At 39.4% G+C, this 20,298-nt stretch overlaps 2 protein-coding genes across 14 annotated transcripts in view; both read right to left on the bottom strand.

Moving 5' to 3' along the window:
- Window positions 1-41: 41 nt before the first annotated feature.
- CAPN10 (calpain 10) lies at window positions 42-15,964 on the bottom strand. Of its 2 annotated transcripts, none has more exons than XM_062499549.1 (13): window positions 15,943-15,964; window positions 12,511-12,718; window positions 10,957-11,088; window positions 10,523-10,719; window positions 9,058-9,275; window positions 8,431-8,572; window positions 6,763-6,929; window positions 5,932-6,215; window positions 5,259-5,461; window positions 4,637-4,892; window positions 3,448-3,647; window positions 2,808-2,853; window positions 42-1,471 (listed from the first exon to the last, which is right to left on the bottom strand). In XM_062499549.1, exons 2-13 carry the CDS (start codon window positions 12,652-12,654, stop codon window positions 1,442-1,444), a joined length of 2,019 nt encoding a protein of 672 aa, XP_062355533.1. In that variant the 5' UTR covers window positions 12,655-12,718; window positions 15,943-15,964; the 3' UTR covers window positions 42-1,441. The 2 variants fall into 2 exon arrangements, with proteins under 2 accessions (XP_062355533.1, XP_062355534.1); XM_062499550.1 differs by lacking the exon at window positions 15,943-15,964 and having other exon boundaries at window positions 882-885; window positions 1,446-1,471; window positions 12,511-13,016.
- A 961-nt stretch (window positions 15,965-16,925) lies between these two features.
- The window catches only part of ABCC5 (ATP binding cassette subfamily C member 5), a 68,000-nt gene continuing 64,627 nt past the window's right edge, over window positions 16,926-20,298 (bottom strand). For 10 of the 12 annotated variants that reach the window (XM_062499536.1, XM_062499538.1, XM_062499535.1 and 7 more), the window contains one exon: window positions 16,926-19,945. In XM_062499536.1, coding sequence (XP_062355520.1) covers window positions 19,673-19,945 — 273 coding nt within the window. In that variant the 3' untranslated portion in view covers window positions 16,926-19,672. The remainder of the gene's footprint in view (window positions 19,946-20,298) is intronic. The other 2 variants (XM_062499546.1, XR_009933481.1) reach the window with 2 other exon arrangements.

The raw sequence follows: 20,298 nt of genomic DNA, 5'->3' as shown, positions 1-20,298 counted from the left end.
GTCCATGCACTTTCACAAACCTTTCCTTCTGTTTAGAAACACTCTTGTATGATCCAATAATTTCCTATTTGAAGAGAAATAAATTAAGAAAATAAATGAAGATGTCAACAGTTTTAGTAGGTACAATAGAGATTTATTACTCACAGTGTTTTGTTCTTTTTTCACACCAACAGATGTGGAAGGTTTTGACCATTTAAAATTCAGCTGAAAGCATCCTAAATCCTTTCAATTTTGAAAGTTCAACAAAAGCTAACAGAAATTATGGCAGGATGTAGTTAAAAGCAAAAGCAGAATATTACCTATTTCTGGGACATAAAACTAATGGAAGACTTGATTCTCCTTGCAAATACTTCCACTTATTCCCTTCCACTAAGTGAAAACCCCAGGGTTCTAACACATGGTAATGTTTGCTACCACATAACAAATGCATGCATCACTTGACATCATTGACATTTTTCACCTTTTTAATAAAAGTAATTTGAAAACTTTTAGTGTTTATTTTTATTAAGCAAAATATAACATTTTAAAAATCCTACTTGAATAAGAAACACTTTCAAACATAAATTGAGAAAAAATTCTTAACCTTCACATTTCTTGCAGGGAGGGCAACTCTTCCATAAAACACATTCTTACAGATTTACAAAAGCTGTCTGACAAGAGTTCAACAGTTTTCAAGTCTTGTCTTTTTTTTTTTTTTTTTTATTTCTGGCATTCATTAAAGAAAAAAACTCACAAAAAAAAAAATCTTTCCTCTGAACCCACCATCTGCTTGGTTCCAGAGAGGGCCCAAGGTAAAGTGCTCAGCAGCAGGACTGGCAGTGTCAGATACAAGCTTGGACTTTTTCTACTCCAGTGTATTTTGATGGTTCTTGAGGTATATCCTACCTGAAAAAAAGACTCCAGTTTTTCCTCTAAGTTCACCAACCCTTTGGTCACATGAAGTTATTCTGTCAGGTTGCCTTTTTTTCCCAATAAAACACTAGTTCACAATCACAGAATGGTTACAGTTGGAAGGGACCTTAAAGGTCATCTTGTTCCAATGCCCATTCCATGGGCAGGGACACATTCCACAAGACCAGGGTGATCAGGGCTCCATTCAGCCTGGCCTTACACGTCAGTTTTCTGTTTTTTTCCAAAACTGCAGCTTGGGTTAAAACACGTGCATATTCTTCACCTGTATTTTTGAAGAACTGAGGTACATCATAATTTGCTGTACAATGCTCCTTCTAAAAATGTGGGAAGACCAAATATTCAGAGTGTTCATGATTAAAAGAGGTATTTTTTACAAAGAAGTCATCACAGGCCTGACAGTTGGTACCAGTGAAAAACAGCTGGGCTAAGAGCATCTTCTTGTTTTTCCATTTAAAACTGAGAAGAGCAAGACATGAGGCATTCCTTGGCTTCCTGATGTTTCTTGAAATGACAGTGCAAGAATTCCACATTACCTTTTCATCACAGTCGTAAAGGAAACCTATAAGAAAACATACAATACATAGAAAAAGACTATTTCATCAGGTTGGTTTTTTTGGTCAAGAAGGAATTTAAGTGAATCAGAGAAAATAAAAATTTAGAAACTAAGGTCAAAAAGCAAGCTTTTCATCTGAAACATCCTTTAAAAAAAACCTAAAAACTTTAAAACTTATAAATGCCATCATTTCAGTAACTAGAGAACACAGTCAAACTTTTAGAAAAATACACTGACATCCAGCTCTTCTGCTGTTATGCATATTTTACAAATCACTAGCCCAAAGTGAGGCAGACTGCCTGGAACCCTCAGGAGCTAAAACCCAGAAAGTTTAAAGTTCAGTCTTTAGAAAAGCCCATAGTGTTAAAGATTAGATTTAGACATTAATTTCTTCCACTGACAGAAAAATGGAACTGCAATTTCCAGATTCTTGAAGCTGTCCTGAAGAATCTAAATTGTTTCTTTGAGTCTGTTTCCATGAAACAACATAAAGAAATATAAGCTTGAATAGATTCCTTTTGATATAATGGCTTGCAACGTTTTGTTCCCAAAACAATGGTAACAAAGGACATTCATTACATAGCTCAGCTCCTAAATATTAAACTAACAGGAACCATATGGAAAGTACACATAGGTCTGTGCCCACTTTGTGAAGCGCACAAAATCCACACTGTTTGTGTGGTTTTAAGAAAAAAATGTAATCACTGGTCAACACGACCCAGATTCAGAAAATAAGTAAGCCAATTCTAAACTTGGGTGAAGAGTTTTTCCTACAATTTTTGTTTTGTTCATACCCCAAAGGGAAAGACCCAAATATCTAGATGGTCTTATTTCACCTAAAAAGCAGAGTGTTATCAAGGACATGTTTTGATCCACCAACCAAAATGTATCTCCAAACCTTTGTTAAAATAATACTTTATTTTTTAATGAAACAAATTTTAATCAAAGTTCTCCTCTGCACCCAGTAAAAACACTGTATTAGTTGCTCAGTATTCACATCCAACCCTTTTATATTACATGCCCATCTAATCAAGCAAAACAAAACCAAAGTCTGAAACAGCTGTCATTATCTTGATCAAAACAACTTGCACTCCAGGAGGGATTATAATGGTGGGATACTCTACGGGCTGGCTGCAGGGAAACAAATAAAAACCTAATCTTCTCATTATGCTGTGCTTTCTTAAGTCTTTACAACGCTATAACATCATTAGGAGTTTAAAACTGCAATACAGAGGATACCAAATATCAAAACCAATCAGACGGAGGAAGGATACAACACCAAGTTAAAACAAACAGATCTGTGGTGACACCAAGACTGAATACATCAAGATGTATCACTTACTTCTTGTAATACTTGTCCAAGTGTCTCCTGGCTGTGAATGCGCTTCCTGTTGAAAACCCAAACCACACTTATTTCTGCACAAAGCATTGGGAATATTGCAAATATCAAGTATTTATCCCACTTAAAAAAGAGAAGTTGTATCAGGCTTTGCTTCACATCCTTTCCCTTAGCAGATTTTCCTGCAACTCTGTTGAGTCTTACTACAGTCTTATGGAATTTATAATTCTGATTCAGAGCTGTTGTTATTCACATCATAGTTAGGAACTACCTGGAATAAGGCTGGCAAACTCATTGCATTTTCTCAAAAACACTGCTGAATTTTAAAAGGCATAATTCACTTTCAACATAAATCTGAACATTGATGATACAGCTGATATTTAATTACTTTCACGTCATCTCCTCCAGCAGCAGACATCTGATATTCAGCAACTGACGCAAGAAGATTTAGCAAATACTTTTTTTTTTAGTCATTTTTCTAACATAATCAAAGTGGTAAGCAGTGCATGCAAATACAACAGAAATACAAGACCTGACAAAAAGTTTCCATCAAGAGAATACATTACTGCAGTAATTTCCATGTGTCCAGTAATATATGTGCTAGAAAGACTAGAAATGCAAATAAAAGGCAACATAATTTTACCTGTCTATTTTGGTTGCTATGACCACTGTAAAATTTCCTTCTGTATTGGGCAAGTATGTAGAAGGTATAATGACATAATTTCCTGCAGGAAGCCTGCAGAGTCGGCTGACTTCCTGGGAATAGCAGTGAGGAACACAGCTCACCAATGGCTCCAAGTGTATAAAAGAAGTAGTTTGTGGTTTCCAGCTGCTGTTAGGCACCTGCAAAAAAAAAAAATGCAAATATGTTTATCTTTTCATCTGTTTCAGGTTCCAAATACTCACTCTGCTGTACAGAGCTAGAGAAAAGAAGAATGAAAAAGCTTCCAGAAAACCCAGATGGCAGTACTTAGAACAGATGAATCACTCCTATCCTGTTTGCAGACAATGTATAGAACCCACCACTCACATAGCTCTAGAGCTTTCTCTGTTGTCTAACCTCACTCCTCCCTGCTGCAACCTAAAGCACTCGTTCTCCACCTCAGGGATCTGCTGAACAGACTGTGTCCTTCCTACATCTAGTAGTCTTTCCTGTACTGAAAAGTCATATTAACTTCATCTCAGTCTCCTATAGGCATAAAAAATGCAAATCTTTCTTCATATATTGTATACTTAAAGTTTTATTACTTCTGGCACCCAACTCCAGACTTCTCACTTGACTAACATCTTTTTTGAGGCATGTTTTCTAAACATAAAGCTACCTTTCTCTGCAAAATAGTTACTTAAGCAGCAGCTTCTCAGGTTACATTTATGCAGTTGAACACTGGCAAACACATGTAGAATCTGTATCTATCCATATAAAATCAAATTTTGTTTTGTTTGTGATCACCTGCTCAGGATATCACAGTCCTCTTGATCCAGTATCATGTATCATTTATTAGACACACGGAAAGTAAACTATCATTATGAATTACCAAAAGGACTTGTCCTCAATTACTAGGGCATTGAGAATTATTTGCATATCCTCAAAAGATTTCATTATTGCTAAAACTAATTTAGAACCTTGTAAGAATTCAGTGGAACCAATTACCTGGTTACTATGCTATGTAACTACCTGAGTTATTCCATATGTTTCATGGGCATTACCTCCCAGAGTGAGCCTGTGTTTCTCCCAGAAGCAGCAAGTCCCTTGCAAACTACAAGGAGCCCTGTGCTCACAGGCTAACCTTCACCCTTGGCAAATGATCAATCAAACCAATCAGAAGCCTTACCTGGAAAATATGGAAACCTATTGGACAGCATTTGCTATCCAGGCAGTGCTGACGGAGGGTGACTTTCACACTGCTTTTCCCCGGCCCGGCAGGAATGGAGAGGGGAAAGCAGGGATTGGTATGGAAGGAAGGGAAGTTCCTGCTACCTCCAGCATTTAGCCCATTCTTCCAGCATCCATGCAGCTGCACTGTCTCCCATTCACCAGCTGGGAGTTCTTCACAGAGGGCAGCATCTGTGGGTGGTGGCTTTAGTTCACTATCAAACATAAGAGAGAAAAGCAACTAAAATGTTTAAAACATTTCCTACCAGAATATAAACACATGCGACCAGCTTTTAAACAGTTGCCAACACTACATTTTGCCTCTGCATATAGCACTAAGATGCAGTTTAGAGTCAAGATGCTACTCATCTGGCTACTCCTGGCCAGTATTTTAACAAGAGGTAGTAGGCAACTTCATGACAAAAACCAAGCAACTGGGAAAGTTAAATCCAAAGACAATAAAGTGCCGTTACACAGCACTCTGCAAAACTCCTTGAAGTATTCTGAACATTCCCACTTAGTGCTACACTTGTATTTATGTCAACAATTTTAATAAATGTTCTGTTTCCTTTTAAACCTACCTGAGAGAGATCCTTCCTGTTGAAAATACGCGAAGCAAGAAATTCCCTACTGCATCTTTCAGAAAAGTGCTGGGAACAACAAGATAAAAGCCAGGTGAAAGGTCACAGCACACATGGACTTCTCTATCGTAGGAATGGCAGACGGTACCTACAACTGGAGGAGCAGAGAGGGTCTTTGGAAGGTTAAATCGTTTCTTCTCCACCTAGAATAGATGCATAGTGATGTGTGGTGATTTAGGAAAAATGAGTAGCTTTTAATAAAACTAAAAATTAGTAAATACTGTTTAAAACATTTTTAAGCACACAAGCATGCATTTACAAATGAAACAAAGAAAAGCGTATCAGCAGATGACCTAAACATCAAAGAGAAGTAGGAAGAGTCAATATTCAGGAGTAAATTTAGGAGTAGCTTCAAGTAATCAGCCTGAAATGTTATGCACTTGTTTGGAACAATCCCAAGTGCTCAGTGATAAGAAGAAAGCACTAGTCCAGTAATAGTTTGTACAGACAGTAACTGAGATAAACAGAACCATTCCAGCATAAACCAGAGATAGAAAATTTGTGACCAGTTGAATCATATCACTGGCACAGGAAATGAATGATTTTACTCAAATGTTTCAGTAATGCTTTCAAAATTCTGTTTGCAAAGAGAAAAATGTCACTTCTGTATTACCTTCCAGACATGCAATCCCACAGCCTGGTAATTCTTCCCCTGCATGCCTTCAGTCAAAGATGGATTTTCCTCTGCTAAGCGAGTTGGATTTTGAATCCTTCCAGCCCAGTCAGTGCTGTATTTCCTGTGTTTCTGCAGCAGAGCAATGCACACCTCACTCGATTCACAGACCCTCAGCCAGAACTTGGGGTTGGTAGGGAAGCTGCTGTTGTTGCGGCAGCCACCTGCAGAGTGGCCTCTCACCCAGGATCCAAAGAGATTCTGTGAGTGATACAGCACTTTCTCTAACAAAAGAAGAAAACCATGATGTGGATTTCAGACATGGGAAGCTGCGTAATCTTACACGACAGATATATGGCAGAGATTCCCCAGACAAAGAAAACATGCTGTCATAGCCTGACACTTCCCCAAAGCAGAAATTCATGACCAAGATTTTGAGAGGCATGAGGATTAGTGCCACAGTTGGCAATGACAGATTGATGACATGATTTTTACAAGAAACTGTTACTAGAACCCTCAAGTGTATCTAACCATTAAAAACAAAATATCACAGGGCTGTCCAGAATAACAGCCTTCTAGACAGAGGACACTAATCTCTCAAGCAACTAGCAAGTAACTAGATTTCATAGAAATATCAATAGTTTCTCTGAAGATCTTCAATTTCCTCTTGTTTCAGTTCCTTCTGTGTTTCAGTAGAGACAGAAAAGGCTTATGGATCTTAAGGAGAGGGGAAAACTGAGAAATTATGGTCTAGTTGCGCCCATTTGCAATTCAAATCAATTCTTCCCCTTGATATAATGCTATTTGCATGAGAAACATGTCATATCACACCTGTATAGAGGCTCTGAAGTTGTCCTTCCTCATTGACTGGAAAGCCCACGGTAATCTCATCAAATTCCCTGAAAAATTCCTCTTCATCAACCCAAAATTCTCCCTCTTGGATCTGTGAGAGGAGTTCTGAAGCAACTAGTGGATCTATCTGGTTCCATCCTTGACCACTGCACATAAGACAAAAGTTAACATTCAGCTCTTCACCAAGCAGAACTCCAGAAGAATGTAATATCAAATATCTTAGGGTGCAGGACAGCAAGAAGGGATTTCTTCTTCATTTAAACTGTGAAATAATTGCACTGAAAATTTCTTTGCACATTGCTGGTTAGTGAGAGGGATCATAGCAAACACAAGTCATAACTTGTCAAAGAAAACTTAGAAACAGCCTAATACCAGACTGGATGCAGAACAGACTTCTGGGTGAAATAGGTGCTTTGTTTACAATAGTCACTACAGTAAGAAGTGTGAGAGAAAAATAAAGACTCTTAACTGTTGTTTAAAAAAAAAAGAGGCAAAAAAGTAAAACAAACTGCATTGTAATTGTTCTGAAAGAATTTTAATGCTTTATATCAAAAATTGCCATTTGTATTAAGCAACTGGCTACCCTCATGAATCTGCTTGCCAAGTCTTGATAAACCAAGAATTTAAATGCCTCGTTATTTAGGGCTCATTAAAAGCTAGCATTTTCAACATTTTCCACTATTTTACTAGTGAAAAAGAACAGCACTTGAATAAAACGGGGCTCTAAGGCCACCAAATGAAACCCTACCCTCTTGCAACTACATGGCAACTTACTCCTTGACAAAGAAACTACAAGAGACCAAGTACATAACCAAAACACTGTTAAAAGAAAAGAGCATCAGCTGAAGTCTCAATAAATGCAATTAAATTATCTTTCTAACTCAGGGAAGAAAAACATCTCTACAAAAATGCTCATTAACATCACCATATTGTTAACATATTTTAATGCTGAATGCTTATTACTTTGGTCAAGAATTGCATGTTCTTTGGTACAGTCAAAACATGCTAACGTTTTCCAAAATAAGAAAGTAGGGTCTGCCCTTTCATTCTTGTTACTTTGCTACTTGAGCTGCTACGCATATTTCTGCACGTCCTTTACAGTTCTCTTCTTTATTTCTACTTTATATGGACTCAGTTATAGCTTCTCCTACTTATATCAGTCTATATTAATGAGAGCACACAAGCAACAAGCATAAGCATCCTTCCTTCTGCTATAGTTTTATAATTACTCCTTTGCTTGTTTTCTGCAGCTGAGCCAGGACCTAATGAGGAGAATCAAGTAAAACTGAGTGACTGCAAGAAAGAAACATGATCAAAGATACTAAGATCAATGGCAGAACAACAAAAAAGCATAAAAATCAAACAGAAAATTAGCCAACACCTCAAGTTTGTCTCTATAAAAAATATGACTTGATAAACAAAACAGTAATTTTAAAAAGTTAGATTTAGAGAACAAGAAGTTCAAATTTACTAGCCTCAGAGCCAATCAGCTGTGTGAACGCCCAGCTCTCCAAAGCACTGCACACACACTGAAGCTCTCTTCCCTGCTACAGATTATTAGCACTGTTTGCCTATGCAATACATAGATAAGCTTTGTGCTTCAGAACTTACACTAATGGTTTTCCAAATGAATATAAAACTGCTCACCCCTCACACCAAGGCCCTTTCCAGCACCGCCTCCCCCAAGGATTTCGTATTCGTAGTAGGAAGATTTCCTTGCCTGATACTTCAGAGAGATTCAATGTGTCTATCACAATAAAGGCATGAAATTCTCCTAGTTCACTTGCACCTGATTGAAAAAAAAAAAATTAAAATAAACAAAATAATCTGCTCCGTATTTTACAATAACATCAGTGAAAGAAGGCAATTTTGTGATAAAAAGGAATTGGTTTTAAATCCGTATTAGAACAGAACGAAGAAAACCCAAACAGTTCATTTTAGCGACTACAGAGAAATAAAGCAACATTGAAAAGTGTATTAACACACCCCTCAATCTCAAATCCCTACAGATTCACTGTGCTGAAATTCATTGAGGTTTTCAAGGTTGTTTTCGAGGTGCTTTTTCAAGGGGGTGCATTTGTTTCTAAGAACTGACCATATTAGCTTCTAAGATAAAAAGCACTCCTCAGAAGGAGCTCCCATCCTGAACTCAGCAACATTCCTGAATCTTCATTTATCCAAACATTTCAAATTACACCATGGTACTAGAATCAGCAGTTGTATTTGCTGGCTGCTTTGTCCTTTGAAGCCTGTAATAGAGACATTTAGTATCACCTTGTCTGGAGTTGAGGACTGAACAGCTTATTACACACTGTTCTTTCAGATTCATTAATCTTCTAAACACTGCTTTCTCCAAAACCATGCCAGTCTTCTCTTTCTCCACATTTTTTCCAGGGCCTTTCAGGGTCCATCTTTCAGCAATTCCTCCAGTCAGATCAACCAAAGCATCTGCCACCTGTCCTGCCCACAACTGCTCATAAGATCCATGCACTCTAAAAAATTTAAACAATAACAAAAAAAAAAAAAAAAAAAAAAAAAAAAAAAAAAAAAACACTAAGAAAATGTTTGTACACACAGCAGAACAAAAGAAACACAGTTCCCACATGCTTGCAATCCCACTCTATATCACAATCATGACTCATAACCCAAAAAAGGCAAGAGAAAGCACATACTATCTTATTTCTGTAGAACACAACATCTAAAGATTATGTAAGCCATTGGATATTCCACTGCTTGTTGGGAAGTTTCTTGCATTTTCTCTATTCTATTTAAAAACTGCTGTTGTCTAGCACCAGTCATTTGTACCTTATTATCCACGCTCTGCATTATCTTTTATGATATACTAACTGCATTCTGTATAAATACAAATATTTCTTCCTTTTCAGTTATTCTTTATTCACCCTGCACAAATAAACAGAGCAGCATTTCCCTCAACAACCTAAGCAAACCAAGAGACTGCCCCACCTGATGCAGCAGATGCAAAATATAGCAAAAGAAGTTAAGACTAAAATAGAATAATAAGACTGAACAATAAGATCTCTGCAGAAAACATATTACTTTCAAACCTACAGAGAAGCTGTAATATGACATTGATGTTTCACAGCTTCTGCTCAAATATATCTACAGCTGAGTAAGTTACTTCATAATTGAAGTCTGCCTCTGCCCTCTACCGGCAACTACAAAATCTTCTGGTCAGATTCTTTGGGACATTAGATGTCTATTTTACCAGTGCATTTTGCCTCCAAATTGCTTTGTTAATGTGCCATAAATCATTAAATAGCTGCATTTTCTCTCTAAAACAATAAACTAACAAATTATACAAAAAAAAAAGCAGTGAAACTCACACAACCAGAGCCTCAACTAGCACAACCTTACATAATGTTATTGCTTTCCATGAAAATATCTGCATGCTTTCTCTTTTTCATTGAGCTCTCATCTTCCTTTAACAAGTTAGATAATTAATGGACAGAGACTTCACAAACATCATTTGAATCCTGACAATACATTGCAGCTTACTTTTCACCAGAATTATCTTCCTAAGACTATCTTACTTCGTATGCAACTGGAAGCACACCTTACAGACCTACAGTTTAAAGAGCAATGTCTCCACAAGCCACGATGGGACCACCAGCAGCCACAACACTCAGATCTTCACCCAAAGCAGTCAGGTAAAATAAGTAAACAAAAGGAATACACAAGTATTGTAGTTCTATTTCCATCAATAGCAGTGTTCACATACTTTGCATAAGCTTTTTCTAATAGTGGAAGCCAAAACAAATCCTCTGTCTGACACTGGGAAAAGCAGAGTTTGCCCCCAAGGCAAGGCAGGCGATCATCAATGGTCACTTCTACCCAGTGGCCAAACTGCCAGACCCGGCACGTGAAGCAGCCTTGGTAGGACTCATCTGTCCAGCTGGGCTGACCTGGAGGGATTACCTGCAGGGCAAAAGCCAAAATCGAGGCAACAATGTATTCAAGAATTTTATTTTTTTGCAAACAAAACTAGTTTAAAATATACTGAATATCAACCATTTGTAACAAACAGAAAAAATATGATAAAACCAGTGAAACTGAGACTAATGAAGGCAATATTCATACGGCACCTTGGGACTCCAGAATACACAAATGTCAACTAGGTGAAGAAAACTTCTCTAACATGAAAATTTGCCATACCTTGTTCAATAAATATTTGCTCTTCTGCAAAGCTACACAGGCACACAGGAACCAACAGTCTCCCAAAATTCCTTGTTTTACTTGCACATCCTGCAGATTGTTTGAAAATAACCGAGGAGAGGAACAAATGTCCTAAAATTAAAAAGAGGAGTTAAAGCCAAATCCTACATGACATTCTAAGAAAGTCTGTGTTTCAGGGATTGGGAGGACTCCAGAGATCACTCATAAAATAAGGGAATTTTTACTTCCAGAAAATTTCCTTTTCATACACAGCCTAAGGAACAAGTAACAAATAAATTGCTTATGAGAGTATTTTGCAGGTATACTTCATGAATGTAACTCTAGTTCCCACATGAATTTTAGTACACAATTGTCATTATCAGGTGCAAACTTAGTAAAAGCAGTGGAAGTGCTTTTTGAAAGTGAATATAAGTGAAATAAGTGAAAGACAACATAATTCATTAACTCCTTGCTAGACTTATGATCAACTGTGACAGGGCTGATGCCATCCACAGTAAACTGTCCCATCCCAAGTTACAAAAATCACAAAATTAGAACAAGGGATAAACCTCTCCTAGGGCACAGAAAAATAGATTAGTTGGTAGCACAAGAGGGAATTCCAGATGCAAAGTCCTGAATACTTGATCTGATCTAAAAGTGAGTTTGTGAAATGGTTCTCCTTACATATAAACACTGCAAGAGATGGAAATTAACTCATCAGGCCTCAGCAGCAATCAAGGTGTAAAGTACAAGAGCAGGAAGCTGCACACTCGACTCCATTAAATAATTTGTTTGCCAATTACACCTGATAAACAACAGCTCTGTCAGTGTTCTACAGATAGCCCCAGACACGGGAAAAAAATACAACTCAAGACAACATACTTTTTTCCTCCACTCCATTTTTATAGCCTTTTTTCCCCTCTACACAAAGGCAGTATCATAAATATTTCACTTTAAATGGCTGTGCTGCAGAAATGCATTCTAAAGCTTTTAGTTCTAATATAGCTTGCTCTGCAACCAGCTATGAGTTTAAAAGCAATAAAAGTCATACAAAAAGTTATAGTCTTTAAAAGTTTTCTTCCTTGTTATCAAAGAAATCAACCACCAAAAACAGCAATAGGCTCCTGAAAAATTCTAAAATACTATTATTTATTTTCAAGAGAGTTATGCAACATACCAAAAAATTTGCAAATGACATAATGCTGCATTCTAACCTCGTATGCACATAATTTGTGTAATGAAATATATTTATAATAAAATATCTGAATTTCTACTACTGCCATGAAAATTAAATGCACTACAGAAAGATTTAAATCAAGCCTACAACAAGCACCTAGACTTAGAAGTGTAACCCATGTACTGTTAACGTTGACATACATTGGTTTTACAACTTCCGTATTTCTAAACAGAAACAAAAAAAAACCAAAAAAACAAAACAAAAAACACAAAACAAGACAAAAAACCCACCCAGAAGCAGTCATTCAATGCTAACTTGCATTTACTACCTAAAAGCCCAGTTCTGATAAAATCAGCCTTTTATACCTTAAAACTCACCTTAGGTCTCAACCAAGATATCTCGCCTCTGAACTGGGCAAGTGGGGTACAATAATCAAAAAAAATAGAGGTATCACTGGCTGGAAATGTGGGGTCTGTGTAAAGGTCTCTTGCCACCATTAACTGCTTTTTCTCTCCCAGCATTTTCAACACAGTCCTAAGCAGCTCTGCCAGCTATTCCTACGAGTTTATGTCGCCAGGCGCCAACCTGCAACAGAAGCGAGTGTTACCGGGGAATTATAAGAGGGAAATAAACAGGCACGGCGGATTTATTTAGGGATGGACAGCCTCTCACCCGGAGCACCTGGAACCACTACATTGCTCTGGCTTCTTCCAGCACCTGATGCCCCTTACACCGCTCGGCTGGAAGACAAGAGGGGCCTCTGGGGAGACCTACACCCGCTTAGGCGCCCTCGCCCCGCTATGCGCACATCCTCCACACGAAGATCCCCCCACACACACCCTTTTCCACACACCCAGCCCGAACAGGGCCTCTCCGCACACGCCTCCTCCTGCTCACCAGCCCCCCGTCCCCACAAGAGCTGACGGCCCGGCCGCCCCCGCTCCCGTTCCCCCCTCACCGCGGGGCGGCCCCGCCGCCATTGCCCGGGGCGGCCGTTACCCGGCAACGCCGACAGGCGCGGCCCCGCCCAACCCGCACATGACGGACGGTACCGTCGACCAATCAGCGAGCGTAACGTCAGCGCGCACCACGCGTTGGCTCCGCCCTTCCCCTGGTTGAGGGGTGCCAGGGCGGCCCCGGGATCAGCGAGATTCCCTGGCCGGCAATACCTGGGAGAAACGGGAAACTGCCCGCCTGGGACACGAGCCTGAGGTACGGGCTCCTACGGGCGGAGGAAAATGACACCAAAGTGTTTTCATGAAGACTGTGACAGAGAAACCCAGAGAAACTGCTGGCCCTCATCGAATGCTTTCCTGACATAACGCAAAGATCCCATTTTGGGATAGTTTATCACTATATAGTCGTCCACGGGCTGAACCGTCAAAGGAGATATGTTAATTCCCATATTCTGACAGCTACCGCTGACCAGTGATAGAAGTAGAAAAGGTGCCTTAAAAGTACAGCCTAGCTCAGGAACAAAGAACAGAAATTCCAAAATAAGGGCCCTACGAGGCTGTCCTTCAGCGCACCAAGGTTTTGGGTTTCAGGGCACACTGAAGGAGGATGTTGGGCCCTTCACATCAGTGTTTCTCCAGGATTTCAGGTATGGTCAATGAAGAAGCTGCTGAGCCACTGTGGAAGGATGAGGTGCTTACCAACACATCTGGTTTGCATACTTGCTTGTGATGATGTGTTTAAGTCTAAGATCACCTGGTTCTTGGGTAGAGAAGTCATCTGAATGAGAGGGATCCACAGAAAATAAGGGCCTGACTGGTTTTCATCAGACATGAATGCAGAAATCCTCCGCTCAAGCCAACCTTAGCAGGTGGAAATGCTGTCAGGTAACTGCAGCCACTGTCTACCCCCATGACATTCAGAAATAGGTTATCTGCCCCATGGTCATGCCCACTGCACAGACACAAGGCTTCTCCCCTGCATACTGCAAATTTAATCAACAAGTAAGACTTTTCACATTGGAGTTTTGACCCTTTCGGGAGCTGAGGAAACATTGCTGGCAGTAAGAATAACCCTCTTGTCCAGGGCTCATGCGAGGGAGCTGCAGCTGCGTGGCTGTGAGTGAGTGACACAGGAGAGCTCTGTTGGGGGAGGGAAAGGGGAAAAAAAGGCCTCTGTGTCAGGAACAGTGAGGCTCTGATCTGTGTGATTTCACCCCTGCATTCTTTAGGAAACAGCAATCACACAACTGCATAAATTCCATTAGAGGACCAATTCCAGAAAGCAGGATAAATGTTGAGCTCTAACCGTAAATATAGGAGAGGTCCAGCCTGCAACAGTTAATTAGTTAAAGACCTAACTCTCTATTTATGACGCTATTAAAAGAAGGAAAGAGATACTGTCTTGGTCTCTCAAATACCTGACATACTTTCCCTGCCCCACTGCAAGGTTGGAAAGGGGCAAATTAATACAGCGTGCAATCTATTCTTTTTTTTTTTCTGTTAACCTGAAACTCTTTGGAATTAAAGCACCAGAGAACTTCCCTGTTGCCTCTTGGCAATCCTGCTGGATTAAACTGTTCCTGAAGACAAAACACAGGTCTATTTAGACAGAATGTCTTGAAGATAATATTTTAAGTCAAAAATTACACTTGCCTTGTTGTCAACCTGTTTCTTAGTCCACTTTAACATAGGTGCTTCATTTCTACTTGGAAAGGAGGAAAGAAGACTGAGAGAGGTTGAGTCCTGTTGTTATAGAAATTTAAAAGGGATTTGTTTCCAGCTAAATTTGTGTCCAGATTATTTTAATGTGAATAAAGATGATCCTTTAGAATAATGTTTGATATTTTCATGGTTGTTTGCCAGTTTTGGGGTATCATCAATCCCATCTTTGCTTCTGTCTCCAACTCCCCATGGTTCAAGATCAGAGAGAGGAGTAAAAGTAAGTGAGCAGCAGTGGCTGGGCCCAGTGTGTGTTTCTGCAAATTCTGACACAAGCAAGCTGTTCACAAGGGAGCTCTTCCAATTCTCTGAACCCTGATACCAGGGTTAGGAAGGCACAAGCAATACTCAGCTGACAGTGATCAGAGCTGTATCAAAGGAAGAGCACAGTGTCTTTTTTGCTTAAGGGAGATTTTGGAGTGGGTATTTGGGGTTACAGACATCTCCCGGTACCTCAGGCACACACAGAAGTAGAACACAGCTCCAAATTTCCAGCCTGCCTACCACAGCCCACAAGATGCTGCACCTCAGTAAATATGATTTTGGAAAAGGGTCTAATGCTCTGCAAACCCCACTAATGCCATTCCATTTTTAGAGAAATACTTGTCTCTAGTATATTAGAACACCTTCCTTGTTGGACACAGCATATTACGTTCAACATTATCATAATTCTCTGGACAAGAAATCAGAGGTCTAAGACTTGAGTTTTCCAGAGCAGAAGGTACATGCAGGAAGAAGACTGAAGGGAAGTGTTCACACAGGCTCAATCATTTATTTCAACTAGCTAGAAAAGTCACCTCCAGAACATGGAATAGCTTTTTTCTACCCTCCTTCATCTTTAAAAGGTTCTCATGTCCAGGTAAGACATATGCTAACAGGTGCCCAAATCACTTCTGTTATTAATAGAAAACACAGGATGAATAGACAATATTAATAAAAAAATATTTTAAAGTTGATGTGGAATATACAGCAGCAATTGAGGTAATTTTTGAGAAACAGTGTGCAATTTCCACTTTAAAAGGATATTGAAATATCATGCTCCACTCAAGCTAAATCAATACACAAAGTTGTGGAAGACACCTTGCAGCAACAGACCAATCAATCTGTTTTCTTTAAGAATTAAAAAGTACTTACATGAGAAAGAGGTAAGTAGTTTATGTGTGAAAAAGAAGTTTAACTTTCACAAATAAAGCAGTAGTTTCCAGAGCTGGAAGACAAAAATAGACAAATCCAAACTAGACATTAGGCATGCATTTCAGGAATGCATGTAACTGACAGCTAAACCAATTTACTTGGGGCTTCAACAAAATCAATGTCAAACTGTATCCTCACAACTGGCAGTAATTCTGTGTTACAGAGGACAGTGACTTCAAAGATTTCACACAGTGATTTCTAGTACGGTTTGTCTTATACACCAAGTCTGATAGTGTGGTCAAAGTGGCTTTCAGATTTATCAATCTATAGTAAAATATGTGAAAATAAGTGTGATGTGATTTTAGTGTGTTGACTGCACTGTGCTGTTCTACCTTGGAATAAACAGGGAGAGCAAGAAGTGTGCTTGACCTAAGAGAATTGTGCAGCACATGAGCTTAGATGTACAGAAGGTCCTGTGTTACCTGAAAAAGGCAATGGCCAAGGTCACTGCAGGGCGAGAACTTAAGAGTTCTGGTTGAAGCAGAATGTTTGGGATACTTGATAGAATTGCTCTTGTTTGATGGAGTATGTGGTTAAAATGTTGCAATGTAACGTGACACCAAAATTACTGATACAAGCTTAACAGAGTGTAGCTAACAAGAATTATATTGAATGTATCAACCAATTCGGCTATGAAATGATAAAAAATTAAGTTAGAAATATTCCGGTTTATTAAACGGTTTGGCTCTTCAGAGCTTTCCCACAAGTGATATTTCTGGATCCTCTGTTGCTCTGCTCAAAGCTGCAATGAAATAAAGTAATAGTTTTCATTTTCAAAATAAAAAAGATAACCCAATCTCTTGGCATCTGTTTGACTAAAACTGATTTGATGTCTAATCTGATTTAAACAGATCAGAAATTCATGTACAAAAGATAAGGCAAATTGTTTATATTTAATCACAGTCTAATTTGCCTGTCAATGTGAAGTCTACTACAAATCAAGACAGCAAGTAGCCTGAAGCACCAATTTATTTTCTGTCAATGAAAGGAAGGCTTATCTCCACAAACTTGCTGCAGATTTTTTGTCTCTACAAAATAAAAAATGCACTTCTCACTCACAGGAGAGAAACAAGTACCTGGAAGAGGATGCATGGAATACTCTCAAAAAATCTTGCTCTGCTTCCATGTTTCAGAAAACAAATCGTAGGTAAAAATCCATTTGGTGGGATCTCACAGAGATGAGAGCAGAAACACTAACTTACATCTTGTGTTCTTTAACCAGGAAACAGTCTGCTCAGTCCAGCCAGCATTTCCTTGCTCTGATGGGTATCTATGCAAACACAGAGCTGATCTGATTTTTTTCAGTCGGTTCTAACAACAATAGATATTTACTTTTGATCATTTGCTTTTGCCACCCCTCCAGCACCTTCCTGTGCAGCTTTGAAAGAGCTTCTAAACTCCCTCTATGCTACACCCCAGAAAAAAAACAAAACAATGTACCAAGTTAGCTCTTCCACACAGCTAGAGCGGGGCTGCCAAAAAACTGCCCAAAAAGCTGAACTTGTCACAAAGCTTAGTTTAATTTGACAATCATCATAAGGCATCCATGTAAATGAAAAATTCCCACCAGGGTCACAAACATTCTCCCACTAAATAAAATGTGTTAAAACAGAGGCTCGTGATTCCAAAAAATGCTAGTGGTTCCTGGTCTTGAGCAGACTGCCGCTGCTGGCGGTGGGGTCCAGGAGACACAGCACCAACAGCAGCAACTCCGGAAGTGTAAAGTCAGCTTGTACAAATCTCTTTCAATAGAACAACAAATAAAAAGGAAAGAGATTTGTGTAGAAAAGGTCATTCCCCATCCTTTCTGGGAAAACAAAACAGAATTTAAAAGATAATCCCATTCAAGGAGCAAAGAGCAGAGCTTGGAGTTCTGAAGCCCAAAAATGCTGATGGCGCATTTTTAAAACTAATGAAGCACTACAGAGGCCTGAGTTTATTATTGCTTTATCCCAGTTCAGCCCAGGCTAAGGCTATGGTGAAGTCCAAATTAATTTAAAGCCAGAAAATGCAGATCCAGTAACAGCACCTAAGTCCCCATCCACACATGGGTGTAAACAGATACTTTTGGTGAAGGAAAAAAAAAAAACCCTCCCAAATTTCCTCCTCTTCCTGTCTATGCAGATCCCCATAGCAGGGCTAAAATTTGCCCTGAAGTATAAAACAATTTCTCTCTCACATCTCTGTTAGCTGAGCCTTTTCCAAATGTTTTGCCTTTTTTTCATAGCATCCTGGTGATGCACCAGCTCAGAGATGCCCAGCTTGTGGGAGCTCACAGAGAGCGCATGGGTACCCACATGTTAAAAAGTTTGTGGCACAGAGTCTAAGAACCATAGCCTGTACTCTGCAATACCCCAGGACACTTTGCCCTCAGCTTCCTGAAACCAAACAGCAGAGAGGCAAGACAGTGTTTTCCCATCCTGCATGGCTGGCCAGTGATCCAGAGAAATGGCATGCCAGGGAAATGAAACGGCACCTTACTCCCACCATAAGTCAGAAAACAGACTTGGGTAAAGTGGGACTTAAAAGTTTCACATCAAAAAAGATGGTGCTTCCCTTAGACTATCGTATGACAGGGCAACTGCTATTCAGGCAAACATTATTCAAGGTGGTAAAATCTTAGTATGGATACTTTCACAGCTGACGTACAGTCCAAGATATGCTGGGGATCTTAAAAAAATTACAGGTCTTTTTAATTCCTCCAAAAGAACAGAATAGGAGACACAGAGTGCATCTGATGCATGTGCCACACATGCTGACACACTAGCAAAAGTTGCAGCTAGACTTGTCAAAACAGTTAAACAGATTTAGGCATCCAGATAGTACCAGAATTGATGGCATTTGGGAACCTAATTTTAACTTTTTTGAAAATTCAAGCCTACACATTTCTTTATTGCTTGTCCCATCAAGTGCAAAGGGAAAACTGAGAGTAGGGTTAACTACAGAAGGGTTTCAAATCCATCATAATGTTTCCCTGTTCTTTTTAATATATCTTTTAATATATATAAAGAGCATTATTATTATTATTATTACTATTATTATTATTTAGCCACCTATGGGCAGGGGGGAATAGGAGCTATTTAAAATTAGTTTCTTGTTTAAGCATTAGTCTCCTTCCTCCCAAATCACAATACCTCTGTCACAGGAAGGAGCATAACATGAAAACATGTTTGCTACCACTAACAATTCCTGAGTCTCTCCTTTGCAGAACTTTAGCCCAAATATTAGGACAATGACAGCTTGACACATACACACTCCCCAGCAACATACACACAGCAAGTAGGACATGCCTCAGTGGCCTCGGACAAAAAAAAAAAGATAAAAATAATAAGAAAAATACCCCCTGCCCCCAAACAACAAATCCAGAGAAACCATCCAGAAGAGCCTCAGGAAAGGGAACTATCCACTTTCCATGGAGAAGCAACAACCCAGGAGTCCCTGCCCAGTAAAAACTGAATCAAAATATTCATCACACAGCTGGCGGAGATCTCTGAAACCTGGCAGTATCACACGCTGGTTACTTGAAGGCACATTTGCTTTGTGTTTTGGGAGAGAAATCCAGTTACAACACACTGCAGCTGAAAGGCTGAAGGAAAGGAGGCAACACTTGGTATCTTTCCTCTGTTCCTGTCCCCATTTTCAAGCTTTGTGGCTGGCATGAACTGGTGATCTAAGCAGACACGTTGACATCCCTGAGTGAAATGGCACCATTTGTGGCCTCTGAGACTTTGTCCTCAATCACCATTGCTGGTGTGTCTGTAGTGACTGCTGTAGTGTCTATGGCAGGAAGTGGATTCAGGCCCTGGGATAAGATCTGTTGGATCGTTTTCCGCAAATTGGGGTGCAGCTGGTTCTGGGTCTGGTAAAAAATTTCTAAGGCAAAAGACTTGAGGGTGCCAGTGCAAAGGTCCTCATAAAGTGGAATTGTGTACATCCGAGACATCTACAAAAAAGGAAAACAAGATAAAAAAGACTTCGATTAAGGTCAAGTTCAGCTCTTCTACAGCTACATTCCAACAGCCCTGAGTTACTTCAGACTGGAGACAAGCAACACATTTCTTCAAAAGACAGATGAGTTTATTCTGGTCTGATGCTAGGATTTTTATGAATGGTAATAAAAAAAAAATCCGCTCTCTGAGACTGAGCTACTCCCACAAATAACAGAACTATTTTTAAAGGCCAAATAGAAGAGTCCACACTGAACACTTGCATTAACCTTTTGCTCCTGCCAATAACAATAACAACTACTGAAAAGAACTTGATGAGTGCTAGCCTTGACTGAAGTGTAAATATTCA

This window comes from Cinclus cinclus, chromosome 10 (assembly GCF_963662255.1).
Source record: "Cinclus cinclus chromosome 10, bCinCin1.1, whole genome shotgun sequence".
Lineage (NCBI taxonomy): Eukaryota > Metazoa > Chordata > Aves > Passeriformes > Cinclidae > Cinclus > Cinclus cinclus.
The sequence above is the reverse complement of the archived record's forward strand: the minus strand, read 5'-3'. Positions and strand labels throughout refer to the sequence as shown.